Raw genomic sequence first — 17,569 nt, 5'->3', positions numbered from 1 at the left:
CTCCGCTGCAGAGTGAAAATCTCATTCTGGACTCCTTTGTTATTTCTCTCAACAGTAAACATTGTGGTCTGGAATTCAATCTTCGGATACAAAACTACAAGGAAAAGTAATAACCCTTTGACAGTGGGACAACCGTATCAATTGATGTAACAGATAAATTATTTTTTTACCTGTAGCAGGTATTTAACAGGGTCCCAAAAGCAGAGTTCTTGAAATCTATATAGATCCTTTAGGAGAGTGTATAAAATCAGAGGAACAACATAGGAACAGGGACCCAGAGAATTTATGAATTATGAGGCAAGTTATCCAGCAAGGATGTAGCCTGGATTCCCTGCTTTCAGCAATATACCTTCACTGAGCAACAAAGATACATAGCAGCAAATTAAAGGGCTGACCATCAAAAATTGCCAGATTAAAGTAGTTTAAAAAACAGTTTGGGCTTTGCAGACAACCTAGTATGGTAGCCATTTGTGAACAAATCATACAATACAGCAGCAATGTCTGTGTGGAAAAGTTGGAGGAGAAAGAACTGGTGATAAATTTACAAACCAAAAACATGATTATAACCAGAGGGAAAAAATGCATTATACCATAGTTGGAGGAAAGTCATTACAACGTGTTTGTAAATTTCAATACTTGTTTCTATCATTAGCGTAGATGGTAAGACAAAAACAAAAATTACGAAAAGAGTTAGGGTAGCACGCCCTCTGTTTAATGGAGTCAACAATAGAAAGATATCAAAGGGTAAAGCTAGTATGTATAGATGTACCTACATCCTGACATCGATCTTGAGCTGATAATTTCATGTAGTGAACAAAAACTTAGATACAGACAGCAGTGATGAAGTATCTTTGGAAAACAGAGAAAGAGTGTAGGAGGAACAGACCCAGAACACAGCCATTCAGAACAATTCAAACTTGAAGTCGTTTGAATAGACTATTCAAGAGTTATAGCTCAAGTGGTCTGGACACATTTAGTGAATGTTGAAAGATTGTCTGTCAAACTTAATGAAGGACACAAGGGTACATGCCAAGATAAGAAGAGAATGGCCGAGGAAAACAATGGAGAATGAAAGAGAGGAGGCAATGCAGGAGAGGGGAATGTAAATTATAGAGGTAGTAACTGCAACTGCAGACAGAATGAGATGGACATCCCTCATATCGTAAATCTCATAAGGCAGATGTGGATAATATAGGTAAGGTAAGTTGATATCATGGAGATGTTGCTGAATTTACACATGATATGGTACAGCTGTACAACTATGTTATTTCTCTGTATCAAGTTTCTGCTGCAATTTGTTACTGTATGAGTGTGAATACTCTTCACAATGCTTGTTACTACAAAATCTAATCCTGACAGCCCTTTGAAGACTGAATATCAATACTAGGCACTGTGTCTCAGAACAGCTATCATTCTAACAAACTAACACAGATTCCTGACACTATATAGATGATTCAGGTCACTTGACGACACAGTGTACAAAACTTAATAGTTTTTTCAATTCTCTGGACATAATACTCCAACAGAAATCCTCCTTAGACAGTGGGAAAACTTTATGAGTTTAATTAGGTGACAGATTAAAACTGCATGCTGAATCAGGGAGATCTTACCAATCAGAGGCAACACTCGATCAATATAACAATCTGAAGATGTTCCTAGGTCAGCTTTAAGCTTGTCTTCTATTTTTTTCATATTATTCTTTATTATTCAGAAGTGTTTACAATTGCCTCAAAGACTAGCAGGTCTGTAAGAAAGGCTTCATTGAGATTTTTATGGGACCCCAGATTTAAACAACCCACTGAGAAAGGATATCATAGAAATGTGTAGTGTGCACACAGCAGCATAACATTAAAAGCCTAGCGATGCAAAAGTGTTCTGGGCTGATCCTCTAGGCCTGGTCAATAGAGCTTCATTTGGGAGCCATCCATGAGCACATCTGCTTGCAAATATGACTCACAAACCTACGAGAATTCACAAGTGGCAAATCTTTGATAACATTAATCATTTTTACTGTTCCACAACCATTTGCAGGAATCGTATAACAGTCCATTGTAGTGTTTATCAAACAATACAGTAAACATAAAGCTCCATCATAGACAGTTCTGTAACTAGGAAGAGTCACTGAAACGTATTTGTTAATTTATAACAATTTCTCAGTCTACTCATCCACCCACAAGGAAATATTGAATTGGCAATGGGGGCCTGAGGTTTATTCAGTGGCTGCTCGAGCTTGTAATTGTACAATTTATTCATTAGCAAGATCAGCTGGCCCTGTTAAAACGCAAACAACAAGAAAAATAAACACAAACAATAAACAGGCTTGTTCTGCCAACTGTTGCTGCAGTCAACCAATTTCAGTACAAAGGAGACTAAAATTGGCTGTCTCAGGCAGTGCTCATCATCATCCAGGTAAAATATTTAGAGCATAGTACACTTCTTACAATTTATAGGTGCATTTTGAAACATTTCTTTGGTGCATGAGGTCCTCTTCAGTTTCATGGAATTTATAGGTTGCCTGACTATTACTACATGCAACACACCAATGTTTTGTTAGCATATTTGTTGTTAATTCTGGACTGAAAACAATCAAGGGAGTCATATCTTCCTTTTTTTAAATTTATTTGCACATCTAGTTCTGTAGGAGCAAAATGAGGAGCAAATCTCCAAGGTCATGGAAACATGTCAGTACATGAAATTACAACATAAAATAAAATGTTAGATGAACCCAAAAAAGTTAAGACATACGGTCAAGTACACGTTATCAACAATATAACATAACAATCAACTCAATTTACCAGGAACTATTCAAAAGAATAGGAGGAGTGATCCATGAGGAAACTATTCAGTTTCAATTTGAAAGCAAGTGGATTACTGCTAAGATTTTTGAATTCTTGTGGTAGCTTACTGAAAATAGCTGCAGCACTATATAGCACACCTTTCTGCACAAGAGTTCTGTCTAGAATTAACTGAGTGAAAGCTGCTAATTCTGATATTGTTAAAATGAAATGACAGTACACAATATACGTATTAAGAGGCCAGTTTCAGAATACCCAGAGTAGTGAACAGGGATCAACATAAGGTTCATGAACTTACACCACTTGTCGCCTGAATTGTCCACTTCTGAGCCAAAAATATCCTTTGAGAATGGGCAGAGTTACCCCAAAATAAAATACCGTATGACATAAGTAAACAGTAAACATAAAACTCCAAGTGGTAGAAAGTTTCACTTATTTAGGGAGTGAAATATCTAGGGATGGAAGTATAACCAATGAAATTAATATGAGGTTACAGAAGGGTGTCAATTTCTACCAAGCAATAAAACACCTGATTTGGAATAAGGAAGTTTCAGAAAAGGTAAAACACTTTATGTTTAAGACTTATTACTTCCCTGTTGTCACCTATGGTGGAGAAACATGGACAATGACAAAAAAGGGACTGGAGCAGACTACAAGGAGGAGAAATGAAATTTCTCAGAGCAGTTAAGGGAAAAACAAGAACGGACAGAGAAAGGAATACAGAGATTAGAAAGGACCTTAAACAAGAAAGTATGAGAGAAAAAATTGAAAAGGAAGAGATTAAGATGGTTTGGGCATGCTAAGAGGATGCATGGGCAGACACCACAAAATTATGGAAGAACTAAAAATGGATGGGAAAAGACCTAGAGGGCACCCAAGAGCACAGGGAGTGAGAATATCTGCAGAAAGGAGAGGTGTGACCTGGCAGCGAGTGGAGGAAGAAAAGTGGTGGGAGGACTTGTCAGCACCCAGACCCGGCAGTAGCTGGAACAGGATTCAGATGACATAAGCAATGCTCAGAAAATGATTGTTAAATACTGTACATATATCTACCTAACTTATCAGTAACAGGAACATTTTTACTAATAACTGACTTTATATCGTCGACCTTGTGCTGCTGACCAGACACTTCCCTCACAACTGACCATATGGTTTTAATTTTATCCTGAGAATTAGCTATTCTATTTGTGTACCACATACTCTTTGCCTTCCTAATAACATTTTTAAGCACCTTACAATACTGTTTGTAATGGGCTACTGTAGCTTGATTGTGACTACTTCTAACATTTTGTTATAATTCCCATTTTGTTCTACATGATAGCCTTATCCCACAGAGGAGAAATTGTACGTGAAGTTCTTGAAAGCATCGTTGACTGGTTTTCCTGTGAATTCTCTTGCCCTCAATTTTAAAGAGACCCAACATATTCAGTTCTGAACATCAAGAGGTACTAAAGAGGTACTACACCAATAACAAGTGTAAGACATGGTGAGGAAATAATCAATATGGTGGAAACTTCAAAATTCTTAGGGGTCCTTATTGATGAGAATTTAAACTGGAAATAACACATTTGGGAACTCCTAAAACAACTTAGTTCAGCCACATTTGCACTTAGAACCATTGCAAATCTCTGGGAGAGAAAAATCAGTAAGTTGACATATTTTGCATATTTTCATTCAGTAATGTTATACAGAATGATGTTCTGGGATAACTCGTCTTAAAAAAAGAAAGTATTCAGTGTGCAAAAATGTGCTGTGAGAATAATATGTGACACTCACCTATGATCATCTTGTAGACATCTATTCAAGGAGCTGGGCATTTTGAATGTTCTTTCACAGTATGTTTATTCCCTCACTAAGCTTATTGTAAATAGTCCACTACAGTTCAAGAGGAACACTGCAGTACATAATTACAATACCAGAAGGAAAAATGACTTTCATTTCTTCACATTAAGGTTGTATTTAGCACAAAAAAGGGTGCACAATGCTGCACCAAACATATTTTTATCATTTACCCAGCAATATGTAATGTCCGCAAAGTAAAAACTGAGAAAGTTTCTCCTTAACAACTCCTCCTATTCTGTAGAATAATTTACATTATTGTAATGTGTAAAAGGTGGGGGGGGGGGGGGGGGAGGGTAGGAATTACTACCTCACATTTGAAACTCTCTTTCTTTTTGTAAAAAAGATAAAAACTCAGAAATGTTGAGAATGTAATTGTATGTATAAATTAATTTGCAATGTGAATGTAAAATGACTTTTGTCACCACCGTCACAATCTATCGTGCAAAATGATCCATGGAACACATAATTAACTACCTGCAGCATTATTTAACATATATTCTGTTTACATCTTATGACATTTCTTGACACAAAGCAACTCCTCAAGCGGTAATCAACATAGTTTCCATAAGCAAGAATTAATAAGATCCCAGTTTACTCTGAACACTCATGATATCCAAAATGCCATGGACACTAGCTCAGGTTGACGCCGTGATTTTTGACTTCCAAGAAGGCTGCACTGTCATCTAGCAAACAAAGTACGCCTGTACAAAATATCAGAACAACTATGTAATTACACTGAAGACTTCTTTGTAAACAGAACACAGTATGATAGAAGAGATAGAGAAGATCCAACGGAGAGCAGCACGCTTCGTTACAGGATCATTTAGTAATCGCGAAAGCGTTACGGAGATGATAGATAAACTCCAGTGGAAGACTCTGCAGGAGAGACACTCAGTAGCTTGGTACGGGCTTTCGAGAACATACCTTCACCGAAGAGTCAAGCAGTATATTGCTTCCTCCTACGTATATCTCGCGAAGAGACTATGAGGATAAAATCAGAGAGATTAGAGCCCACACAGAAGCATACCGACAATCCTTCTTTCCACGAACAATACAAGACTGGAATAGAAGGGAGAACCAATAGAGGTACTAAGGGTACCCTCCGCCACACACCGTCAGGTGGCTTGCGGAGTATGGATGTAGATGTAGATACCGATCTTAACAGAGAGGCATCTTGAGAAGTGAAGGTAATACCTAGTGTACCTCATGGTAGTGTGATAAGACTGTTACTGTCCACAATTATACATGACCTGGTGGATAAGAGAGTCCGTAGCCCTATGATGTGTGTATTAGGAGATTACATTAGGCTTACTACAAACTTGCTATGAAATGCAGACACATTTGCATATGATCAATGCCTGGTGTAAATATTAGCAGTTGACTCTAAACATAAATAAAAATAATGTAATGCAGTAAGTACATGACCAGATCCAATATCATTTGCCTATGTGATCGGCAATCAGTCAGTAGAATCAGTTACAACTTTCAAACATTTCGGAGTTTCTACTGAGAGTCATTTTAGGTTGAATGACTGCACAAATTGAACCATGGAGTAGTTAAGTGCCAGACTCAGATTTATTGCAAGAATCCTGAAAAAAGTGTTATCCAAGCACAAAAGAGTTTACCTTGTTAGACCAATTCTTGAGTGCTGTTTATCAGCTTGGGACAGTTATGAAGTTGGATTAAAGTTATAGAAGAAAAACATCTGTCACATGTTTGTTTAGTTAGCAGGTAATTGTCACCGAACTGCTCAATGAACTGCAGTGTGAGACATTACAAGAAATATGTTATGCATCACAGACAGCATCAGTTACAATTCTATGAACCAACCTTCCAAAATGTGTCAAAAATATACTATTTCCTACAAAATATAATGTTGATGATAACACAGACAAGTACAACAGGTTTCATTTGCATGTATGCACCAACTAGGAATGGCGTAGGAAGAGGGAAATTATTCTGGTACATTATGTGCTCTCCATCACACGCCATATGGTGATCTACAGAATACTGATGTCAAAAGTGCTGAGCATGTGAATATAACATTTAATGGTGACTGTCACAGTGCCTTAGTAACTTGTACAATTCAGCAGGTTCATATTTTAGCATATCATTTGGTGAAATACATACCATGTATGCACTCACCAGCTGTCTATCAATGATGAAGCCTGTATTAAATAATAGGGATAGTATACTGAATTTAAACTGTTGCAGAAATAATGGTATGTTACAGTCAGCACTACTGTACTTTCACTTTGTAAAATACTGCAAACCAATGAATGGACATAAATAGTTGTATTTTGTTCACTTTCCACCACAAAGAGGCTTCACAGATGTATTGAGGATTTAAAAGCCTTAAATTTGCAAATGAAACTCGAGAGAAGTGTGATGATATCATGAAACAAGATACTCTTTGCTTACAAAAAATATATGCATTATGTAAATAAGTACTGATGATAGATGTGCAACCTGACTCACAATGATACAGTACGACCTATATCAATATAAAAATATATGCACGTTCTAACGTGTCTTAAGAAGCAACCAGTTTTCATACACGACTATCATGGGACCATGCAGCACTTAACATTATTTAGTTCCCAGAAAATCCAGCGTCTCATATATATATATTTCTATTACAAACACCAAGTATTGGGCACAACTCTTGCATTGTTGGTAACATAACTATGCAGATCATTTATTTGTACTCAAAGTTGTGTAATGTGCTCAATAATTATAACTGACAATAAATATACCAACGCAAAGCAATAAATAATTACTAATATTTAAAAATGGCAGACTGGTCCAGTAGATTTATTTTTGTACCCGTTAATAACTGTGGTAAACATTGGTTCCGAAAGAAATGACGTTCACATGTACCACTGACATAATAATAAACTAGAGTGCCTAGAATGTATAAGCAATTCTGTTTATGAACGTTTGAGCCCATTATCGAATGACAAGTTGTACACTAGCATTGCTGTCGAGATGATTACACTGGTCTGAGAAATATTAACTTTATCGAAAAATATGATACAAAGTCAGGTTGTGACAGTACAATTTCTACGCAAGCGTACACGGAAGAGTAATGAACTTCACGACGCCCTCAATCAGCAGACGATGTTTCAGCGATTATCACAACAAATCAAGTATCAACAAACACGTAACATCTGTTTTTTAGTACCAGAACGCGTGCTGGCAGATGATAATATGCACATTTAATTTCAGCAAACGCAGTAACGACGACTCATTGTCATCTCTATTACTTCAAGTTGTCAGTGCAAGTTTATCAACAAATTCCAAGTGTTTCTCAAACTTTATTCAGAGTTTGTACAAATTTTAACTTACCATTCTGAATATGTTTGTTGGAACTACTATTTTTTATGAAATACGTAACACCGTTCACCGAATAACAACCAGAGCATCAGCACTATACCCCCCGCACAACCAGCAGCAAAACACACTACACTATCCGCCATTTCCTTCTGGACTCGCACACATAAAGTACAAAGACTTGTCTTGCGCATGTCTTGCGCGTGTCTTGAGAGGCCACCTGCAAAATTTAATGTTCGAAGAAAAACAAGTCATTCCTTCAGAATAATGTAACCGCAGAAAATATTGTCTTCATTATGGACATTCTTAAGCCACTACAATGAAACTTTTCCCGAAAAAATAAAAAAAAAAAGTTGCGTAGTTTGGCTTCTCATTATTCAGTAACTTGCTTATATTGGAACAGAACAGTCAACCTGGAAGTTATACTGAAATTTACACGTGTCTTCTGTTAAAATTTCAGTCTCTTCTCAAAGCTTTCGGTGAGCATACAGTCTACACTTTGTTGGACTTATTTCGAAAGCTCTCCACTTATTTATTCAAAGGACAGATGACAGATTTTATAGTCTCGTTACAGTTTTTTTCTTTCCGAAAATAAAGAAAATTTCGAACAACGTATTTTATAGTTGTTTCAATGTTTTCACCGCTCCAAAAATTATTCAATGTGCTTCGTGGTTTAAATCGGTCTTTTGCTCTGGCTGAGGCCATACTATTCTTACTTCCCTCATACAGTGTTTTGACGCGACTTCGTTGGTGTCACTGTGGCCCTTAATAATTTGATAAGTTTCTGATTTTGATGACTTCTGCTCCGCGCCTTTCTAACAGTGATTACTTTCATGAAGTTAGTGGGAATCGAGCGACAGAAGTGAAGCCATGTACATGAGTACCTCATTATTGTGTCTCACAGAACACTGGCTTGATGAGAACAAGTTACATATTGTGTCCGTACCTAACTTTGTGCTAGGTGGTTGTTTCTGTAGAAAAATTCTTAAACATGGTGGCAGTTGTATATTCATCAGAAATAATATAAACTTTGTAAATATAAAATTTCGTGTTGAAGTAGTGAAGGAAACGGATGAAGAGCTATCAGGAGTTGAGACAGTAGACATTAAACTAGCCGTTATATGTTTATACAGAACTCCAACTGATGACATAAATACTCTCCTAAAAGTTTTTCGAATATTCACTTAACATACTAACACAAAGAAACAGGAGAGTTATTCTATGTGGCGATTTCAATATTGACTTTGCAGAGGACACAAAGAAAAGAATGAATTACTGAATCTCGTGCAAACGTTTAATATGAAATTCACCATATAAACAGCAACTGGTATCACAAAGACTTCACGTACCATGATGGATCAGATATTTGTAAATGTAGAAATGAAGTATATAATAGAAACACTAAAATAGGCTTTGGGGATCACACAGCTCAAAAACTCTCTCTCAGTATGGAAACCAAGCTACAGCTTAAACCCTGACTAACAACCACCAGTAGAAACTACAGTAATGAAAATATAAATCAGTTTCTCCATTACTTGCGCAAAGAAAGCTGGGAAGAAATTTAAAACTGCTAGCACACAGATGGAAAATGTAATAACTTTATTAAAAATTTTTCCTACTACTTTGAACTGTGCTTCCCTCCAACCCAGAGGAAAACATATACAAGGAAAACAAAAAATAAATTGATTACTCCTGGGATTTTAGTATTTTCAAACAAAAAAGATTACTGTACAGATTGTCCAAAAAACTCACATCACCAGATTTTGACTCTTATTACAAAAACTATAAAAAGATATTCATAAATGTTGTCAAACACGCAAAAATAATGGCAAATGATACATACATAAAAATTCCACCAATAAGACGAAAGCCATATGGAATATTGTCAGGAAAGAAACTGCAGCAGAACAGATAGACTTACATAATATTAACAACCTAATGGAGAACTCAACTGTGATAACTGAGCCTACAAAAATTGCAAATAAATTTAATTCCTACTTTACACAGATAGCCGAACATCTTATAAATCAAAATTTACAGTGCACTCCAACAAATCAATGCAGATGTACTATAAATAACAAATCTATTTTTCTACACCATAGCAATGAAAAGGAAATACTTAATATAATCAAAGAACTGAAGCCCAAATTCTCTTTTGGTACTGACAATATCCGTGACTATATCTTGAAGAAATGTGCTCCCCTCATAGCCAGGCCACTTGTCAACATCTGTAACTGGTCTCTATCAGAAGATAGCAATAGAATAGAATTGAAGATAGCAAAAGTAAAACCCCTGTTCAAGAAAGGGATAAAAACAGAAGTTTCAAACTACATGCCAATCTCACTATTGTCTGGTTTTTCCAAAATAATTGAAAAAAATCTATTATAAAAGTCTAATCAGTTTCATAAAAAATAATTATTTCTCAAATACTCAACATGGATTCCGAAAATCTAAATCTACTGAGAAAATGAAGCCTTAAATGCAGTAGACAATAAAGAATATATCTCATCCATATTTTTAGACATCTATAAGGCATTCAATGTCATCAATCACAACATCTTGCTTCAGAAACTTGAATCTGTAGGTATTAGGAGCCTGGCCTATGAATGGATAAAATCGTATCTCCAAAACAGAGAGAAATTAGTTGAACTTCCTATCCAAGAAGGGAACAAGATAAAGTCCTACTGCCTAGAGAAGTAGAGCATCAAGTATGGTGTACCACAAGGCTCCATTCTAGGACCAGTTCTGTTTCCACTCTTTGTAAATGACTTGGAACCGACTACCCATGCCATAATTACATAAAATTTGCGGATGACACAAATGTGATAATAAAAGGAAGGACTAAAGAAGAATTACTACACAAGATTAAAAGTTGTACCACCCACATTACAGACTGGTTTTCTGCAAACAACTTAGTAATAAACACAGAAAAAACAGTTACAATGCATATACACACAGTGCAAAATAAATGTACACCAGCACCAGACATAGAGTTGTTTACTAGAGCCCTCGAAAATATAAGCTCTACAAAATTTCTTGGGATATGGATCCAAGAAGATTTAAGATGGGTCCAACAAAAAAAATACATTACAAATAAATTAAATACCAATTGCTATACTATCAAAATTCTTTATGATTGCACATCAAGAGAGGCACTAAAAGATGTATACTTCGCCTAGGCAGAATCCTTACTGTGATACAGCATAATCTTTTGGGGAAACGCATCTGCTAGCGAAAGTTATTTTATATGCCAAAAGAGAATTGTAAAAGCCACAGAAAATGCTGCATCAAGAAGCTCATGCAAGCCCTTATTCAAGAAACTACACATCCATCCACTACCATGTCTGTACATTTTACAAGGAATCACATTTTTGAGGGAAATCTTAGAAAATAGCAACATCTTGTGTCAACCAACCAAAGTATCCACCTATATAACACAAGGAGAAAGCAGGACATACATGTTCAGCATGCACACACAACATTAAAACAGAATGGACCACTTTCAAACAGGAAACAGACTATACAATAAGCTACCTACAAACATTAAAATAACAAAAGACGCTTTAAAATTTAAAACTGCTGTCCATAAGTATTTATTACAAAAATGTTATTACAGTATAGATGAGTATCTCAAAATATAAAAATTTACTGCCAAACTTAAATATAATGTATGGAAGCTGAACCTTTAGTTGGGATAATATTAAGCATAAATCAATGTAAATATTATTGTATGATTTAAAAACATGTATTGTAAATCACAATGATTTGTCGAATGTCATATTGTATACCTTGTACAACAAATGATCAAAAGGACCAATAAGAATGTAATGTAATACTAATAGGAATCCACTAAATTTAGATTACACGATTTATCACACAAATTTAAAGGCTGCAAATTCAACTAAATACTTAGGGATTGCGATTAAGAAAACCTGAAATTGGACAAATTGGAACGATCACATAGGAAATGTTGAGGGAAAAGCAAAACAACGACTCTGATTCTTTCGACCCCGAATCTACAATATTTCCTAAAGGGGCAAGGGGGCAAAAACTGGATAGTGGTGTGCCCCCCTCCCAACCGAACCCTCGAGCGTTTGAGATAGGACGTCAAAAACTTAAAAAAAATGATTTTTCAACAAATATATTCATTTAGTAACGCAAATCTTTCTCAGAGAAGTTTGAAACATGAAACATACATATTCGAGGAAATGTAAGACACGTTATTTGGCCTTAAGTGTGCAAAAGTACAGTGCCAGCACTATTCGCACAGCAGTCTTATATTGCACGTCACTTTATTTCGCTCTGTGGAATTCAAATGCATATATTTTATAATGGAAGCCATGAAACCTATGTTCAGGACAGTGGAAATTAAAATGTTCTGTGGTGCCTCTCCTGCTCCCAGTCAGTCGGTTTGACATCCTGTCCGTTAAAAAAAAAAAAAAAAAACGCGCAGTTATTACTGGGTGGGACTACATGTAAGCGGGAGAAAATCTGCACTCTTTATTGCCTATTAGCTAATAACTGACTCTTTTGTGTGACATAAAATTAAATATAGGAAACTTAAAACCAGTAAAGACTAGAAACAAGAAAGACAGTACACATTTCTTCAATCCTTAGATCTCAACATTTTTTTCTCTCTAACCTTGCTACAGCTTTACACGGCGTGCTTTTCTTTCTGCGAAAGAATCTATGACCTCATCAAAGTTCATCATATGTTTTACTACATGAAAAATCACATTGTCGTTTTCTAATAATGAGAAAGCTACTAATGCGAGTACCAAAGACTGGTGTAGTTTCCCGATTTGGTTATTTCCATTTTGTCACTGCTAGATAAAACGAAATATGCCTTTCTAATATTGCAGCAATAAGACAATGTTTTGGCACTAATGGTCATTTTTATTTACCTCATGTACATTTATAACAAGACAGAATATAATTCACGAAGTACCAATATCAAATGCTTATTAGACTTATTACAAGCAAAACGTTTTATGTTAGGAAATAGTTTCACATCTCATTCATATCCTCCAGTTTCTCAAGCACAAGATCGAAAAGTAGTATTACGAAATATTTCTATAAATTTGGAATCGTCATATTCTTAGTTATAAATTGTGTGATATCCTTGTTTCTTCTCCTTCCTCGTTCTATCAACCAATCTTGTTACCACTAATTCCTTAACTATTCCCTCCATTGCCAAAACTTATTCTCCAGTTAACTTCACTATCCCTGCCATAATCATCAGTTTAGCTATCACGAGTTTATTTTCCGGTTAGGCGTTATTACGTGTTCATACAACGCGTTTTACGCGCTATTCCGAGAACTGAACTTCAGCGGCTGTTAACCAGGGACTGTACAACTGGCCCTTAGTATTGTAGCGATCTAACAAAATTTACTGTCAAAATTTCATTTTCTTTGATATAGCGAGAAGATTAACATGTACTCTTACTTACTAGTTATTTCTGTTAGTCGTTTATTTCCATTTTGGTAGTCTGAATCTATGGATTTCACTAATAATTATACTACGCTGATCATTCGCGCACCTAATCAACCACATAAACCAAGAGCGATTCACATTCACTGGTTCGGGTTTATTTGGCTCAGCTATTATAGCCCCATCACTTTTATCTGCGGGAAAGTTTTTTATTTCTAGATGCGACGGAATTTCCCTGGCAGTCACATCACGTACACTACAAACGCATTCAAAAATTCACTTATGATTAGTTCAGAAATAAACTTAGAATGTGTTCAAAAATATTCAAAACCCACAGGAATGCGTTTCAAAATCATATGAATAATCGATAAAGCAACGTGCACTAGATGTCAGGCACTTTGTGAAACAAAGGGTTTTTCTTCAAGTATATGAATTTGGCGCTCCCTGAAATGGCCACCTGGGGCAGATACCTTTTGCTAGAGAAACAACTGAAAGATTTGAAGGAAAATAAATCACCACGTCCACATGGAATTCAAGTCCGATTTTACAAAGAGTATTCTACAGCATTGGCCCCTTACCTAGCTTGTGTTGTCATGAATCTCTCGCCCAGCAAAAAGTCCCATGCGACTGAAAAAAAGCGCAGGTGACTCCAGATATACAGGGTGGCGCACGAAATGTGTTACCATTTTCTTTTTGAATATAAACTTTATTGTCAATACAATCTGAAAGGAACATATACTACAATAACGAGCCGTCCATGGAGATTTGTTCTAACTCAGCACATGCTCAATATGTCCACCATTTCGTTTCCTAACTTCCTTCAAACGAACACTGAAGTTAGCGATTACCCTACGGCACATGTCTTCCGTAATTTCACTGTAAGCTTGAAGAATAAGTCTTCTGAGCTCCATTAAATTACGTGGCCGTTACGGGAAATTTTTTTCCTTTAGGTAAGTCACAAGGATTGAGGTCTGGACTATTGGCAGGCCAATTTTGTCCGTCATTGAAGCGACCTGGAAACCTGAGCGAAATGATCCGCATGTCGAAATGCTCGTGTAAAAACTCCAACACAGCGTTTGCAGTATGTGGCCTTGCTCTACCTTGCATGAACCACTGCGTGTTGAAGGGCAAGGCAGTAGCAAGAAGCTGCGGAATGAAGCTATTGCGAAGCATGCTCAAATAACGCTCGCTGTTCACAGTTTTTTCAAAGAAAAAGGGTCCAATAAGTCTGTGACTGGAAATTGCTGCCCATGCTGTAATCCTCGGAGCATAGTGTTGTCGTTCATGAAGCACTTGTGGGTTTTCAGTGGCCCAAAAGCATACAGTTTGTTTGTTAACCACACAGTCTAAATGAAAATGCGCCTCATCTGAAAACCAAACGTTGTTGAGAGTTTCTTCCTTATCCTGCGTCCACTGAGCAAACTGTAGTCTCTGCTGCTTGTGTTCTTCAGTGAGCTTCTGTGCACAGGTCATCTTGTATGGGTACATATGGAGGTCACTTTTAAGAATGTATTGAATGGAGCATCTGGATATTCCCAGTTGCAGTGCTGCCTTTATATATGATTTCCCTAGACTTCTCTGTACAGCAACTCGTACCGCTTCAATATTCTCCGGCGAACAAACAGGCTTAGGTCGAGGTCGCTTCGCTTCCAATACTGTTCCTTCCTGTACAAATTTATCATACAACCTGTGGATGGTCTTCTTGCAAGGAACCCATCGTGTCTTAAACTGTTGTCGAAAACGCCTCTGAGTCACAACAAGGCTTTTCGTTTCATGAAAAAGTAACACAATTGCCGATCGTTGCTGTGCCGCCAGTGTTCCATTGTCAGCCATTGCTGCTTACTAGTCTCTTAGCGACAGTATCGTGAATTACACGTCATTTCGTAACTCATTTGCTTTTCCAAGCTCTGCTGGTACTGCTGTAGAGATCCCAGCAAGACATCTAATGTGCGTAGTAAATTGTAAAAGAAACAATTGGTAACACATTTCGTGCGCCACCCTGTAAGAGGGGTAAAACAATGGACCTGCAACATTACAGACCAATATCCTTAACTTCTTTTAGCTACAGAATTTTCAGTTCGAATACAATAAACTTTCTTGGGACTGAGAAGCTTACGTCCAAGAATCAGCATGGTTTCAGAAAGCATCGCTAGTGGGAATCTCAGCCTGCCCTTTCTCACATGATATTCAGAGAACTATGGATGAAGGGCAACACGTAGACTCCATATTTCTAGGTTTCCGGAAAGAATTTGACACAGTGCCCCACTGGAGGCTGTTAACTAAGGTAGAAGAATATGGAATAAGTTCACAGATATGTGAGTGACTCGAAGACTTCTTAAGCAATAGAACCCAGTATGCTGTCTTCGTCAGCGGGTGTTCATCAGAGGCAAGGGTATCATTAGGAGTGCCCCAGGGAAGTGTGATAGGACCACTGTTGTTCTCTATATACATGAATGATTTGACGGACAGGGTGGGCAGCAATCTGCGGTTGTTTGCTGTTGATGCTGTAGTGCACGGTAAGGTGTCGAAGTTGAGTGACGGTAGAAAGATACAAGACGACTTAGACAAAATTTCCAGTTGGTGTGACAAATGTGGAAAAATGTAAGTTAATGCGACTGAACAGGAAGATCAAACCTGTAACATTCGGATACGATCTTGTTAGAGTCCTGCTTGACACAGTCAATTCGTTTAAACATCTGGCCATAAAGTTGAAAAGCGATATGAGATGGAACGAGCATGTGAGAACTGTGATGGGGAAGGCAAATGGTCGAATTCGGTTTAGTGGGAGAATTTTAGGAAAGAGAGATTCACCTGCAAATGACACTACATATAGGACACTTGTGCGACATGTTCTTGAGTACTGCTCGAGTATTTGTGATCTGTACCAGTTCAGATTGAAGGAAGACAACGAAGCAATTCAGAGGCAGGCTGCTAGATTTGTTACTAGTATGTTTGAACGACACGTAAGTGTTACAGAGATGCTTCGGGAACTCAAATGGCAATCCCTGGAGCGAAAGCGACGCTCTTTTCGAGAAATACTATTGAGAAAATTTAGGTAACTGGCATTTGAAGCTGATTGTCGAACGATTCTATTGTCGCCAACATACAATGCGCGTAAGGACTACGAAGACAGGGTGAGAGAAATTAGGGCTCATATGGAGGCATATAGACAGTTGTTTTTCGCTCGCTCTACTGTGGCTTGCGGAGCACTATGTGGAGAAAGATGTAGAAAAGAGCAACTCGTTTTGCATCATCGCAAAATATGGAAGAGAATGCCACTGATATGATAAACGGATTGGGGTGACAATCATTAAAACAAAGGCATTTTTCGTTGCGGCAGGATCTTCTCATGACATTTCAGTCAGCAGCTTTCGCCTCACAGATTGAAAATGTTTTGTTGGCTCCCGTCTAAATAGGGAGAATGATCGTCATCATAAGACAAGAAGCAACAGAGTTCGCACGGAAAGATTTAAGTGTTCGTTTTTTCCATGCACGATTCGAGAGTGGAACAGTATAGGCGCTTACTTGTGGATCACAGCGTAATCATGTAGATGTAGACTTCTGTATTTGGAGCAAACGAACGTCGGTGCTAGACTACGGGACGTTTTCTCGAGATGACCGATGCACTGACGACTCGTTGTCACCGGTCGCACCACCACTGCTCTGTGTCGTCCTTGTCTTTATGATCATCATCGCCGCAGCCGCCACTTATTGCCACCTCTAGGTTGTATCTGTGGTAGTAGCAGGGAAAAGTTCGAATCATCCCAAAATGTTGCCAAAATTATTAAAGATGGCGGATGAGAGATGGTGGCCGTAGATGCGGTAACATAGCACTGATGTCATTGCAGGATATTCAAATGTTGGCGGTAAACTAGGTCAACTGGGCTACTTCCACTAACTTAAACCCACCACACTCGCCCAACGCCCCCCCCCCCCCCCGCTCCGTCCCGCTAGAATTTGGTGGGAAAAGGACTCAGTCTGTGCAGGGCTGCCGGATAGGATGGACATAAGTCTTTATTCTGTGTGCAGTGCAGTATATTGTTTATTTAAATAATTTGAGTTTCCACTGATAGAGCAATAGACAGTAGCTCCATTCTGACTATTAACCTTAAGGTCTGAAGACTAACTTAAGTAATTCACAACACCACCAGCATAGGGCGCTGTTGAC

At 37.6% G+C, this 17,569-nt stretch overlaps 1 protein-coding gene across 1 annotated transcript in view; it reads right to left on the bottom strand.

Moving 5' to 3' along the window:
• LOC126298397 (zinc finger protein 141-like) overlaps positions 1–8,294 on the bottom strand; it is a 107,945-nt gene extending 99,651 nt beyond the window's left edge. The window contains exon 1 of the mRNA XM_049989710.1: positions 7,986–8,294. Within this exon, the coding sequence (XP_049845667.1) occupies positions 7,986–7,988 (3 nt within the window). The 5' untranslated portion in view covers positions 7,989–8,294. The remainder of the gene's footprint in view (positions 1–7,985) is intronic.
• Positions 8,295–17,569: the final 9,275 nt, after the last annotated feature.

The sequence above is a fragment of the Schistocerca gregaria genome, chromosome X (genome assembly GCF_023897955.1).
Source record: "Schistocerca gregaria isolate iqSchGreg1 chromosome X, iqSchGreg1.2, whole genome shotgun sequence".
NCBI classification, from domain to species: domain Eukaryota; kingdom Metazoa; phylum Arthropoda; class Insecta; order Orthoptera; family Acrididae; genus Schistocerca; species Schistocerca gregaria.
This window is presented reverse-complemented; position numbering and strand designations above follow the sequence as displayed.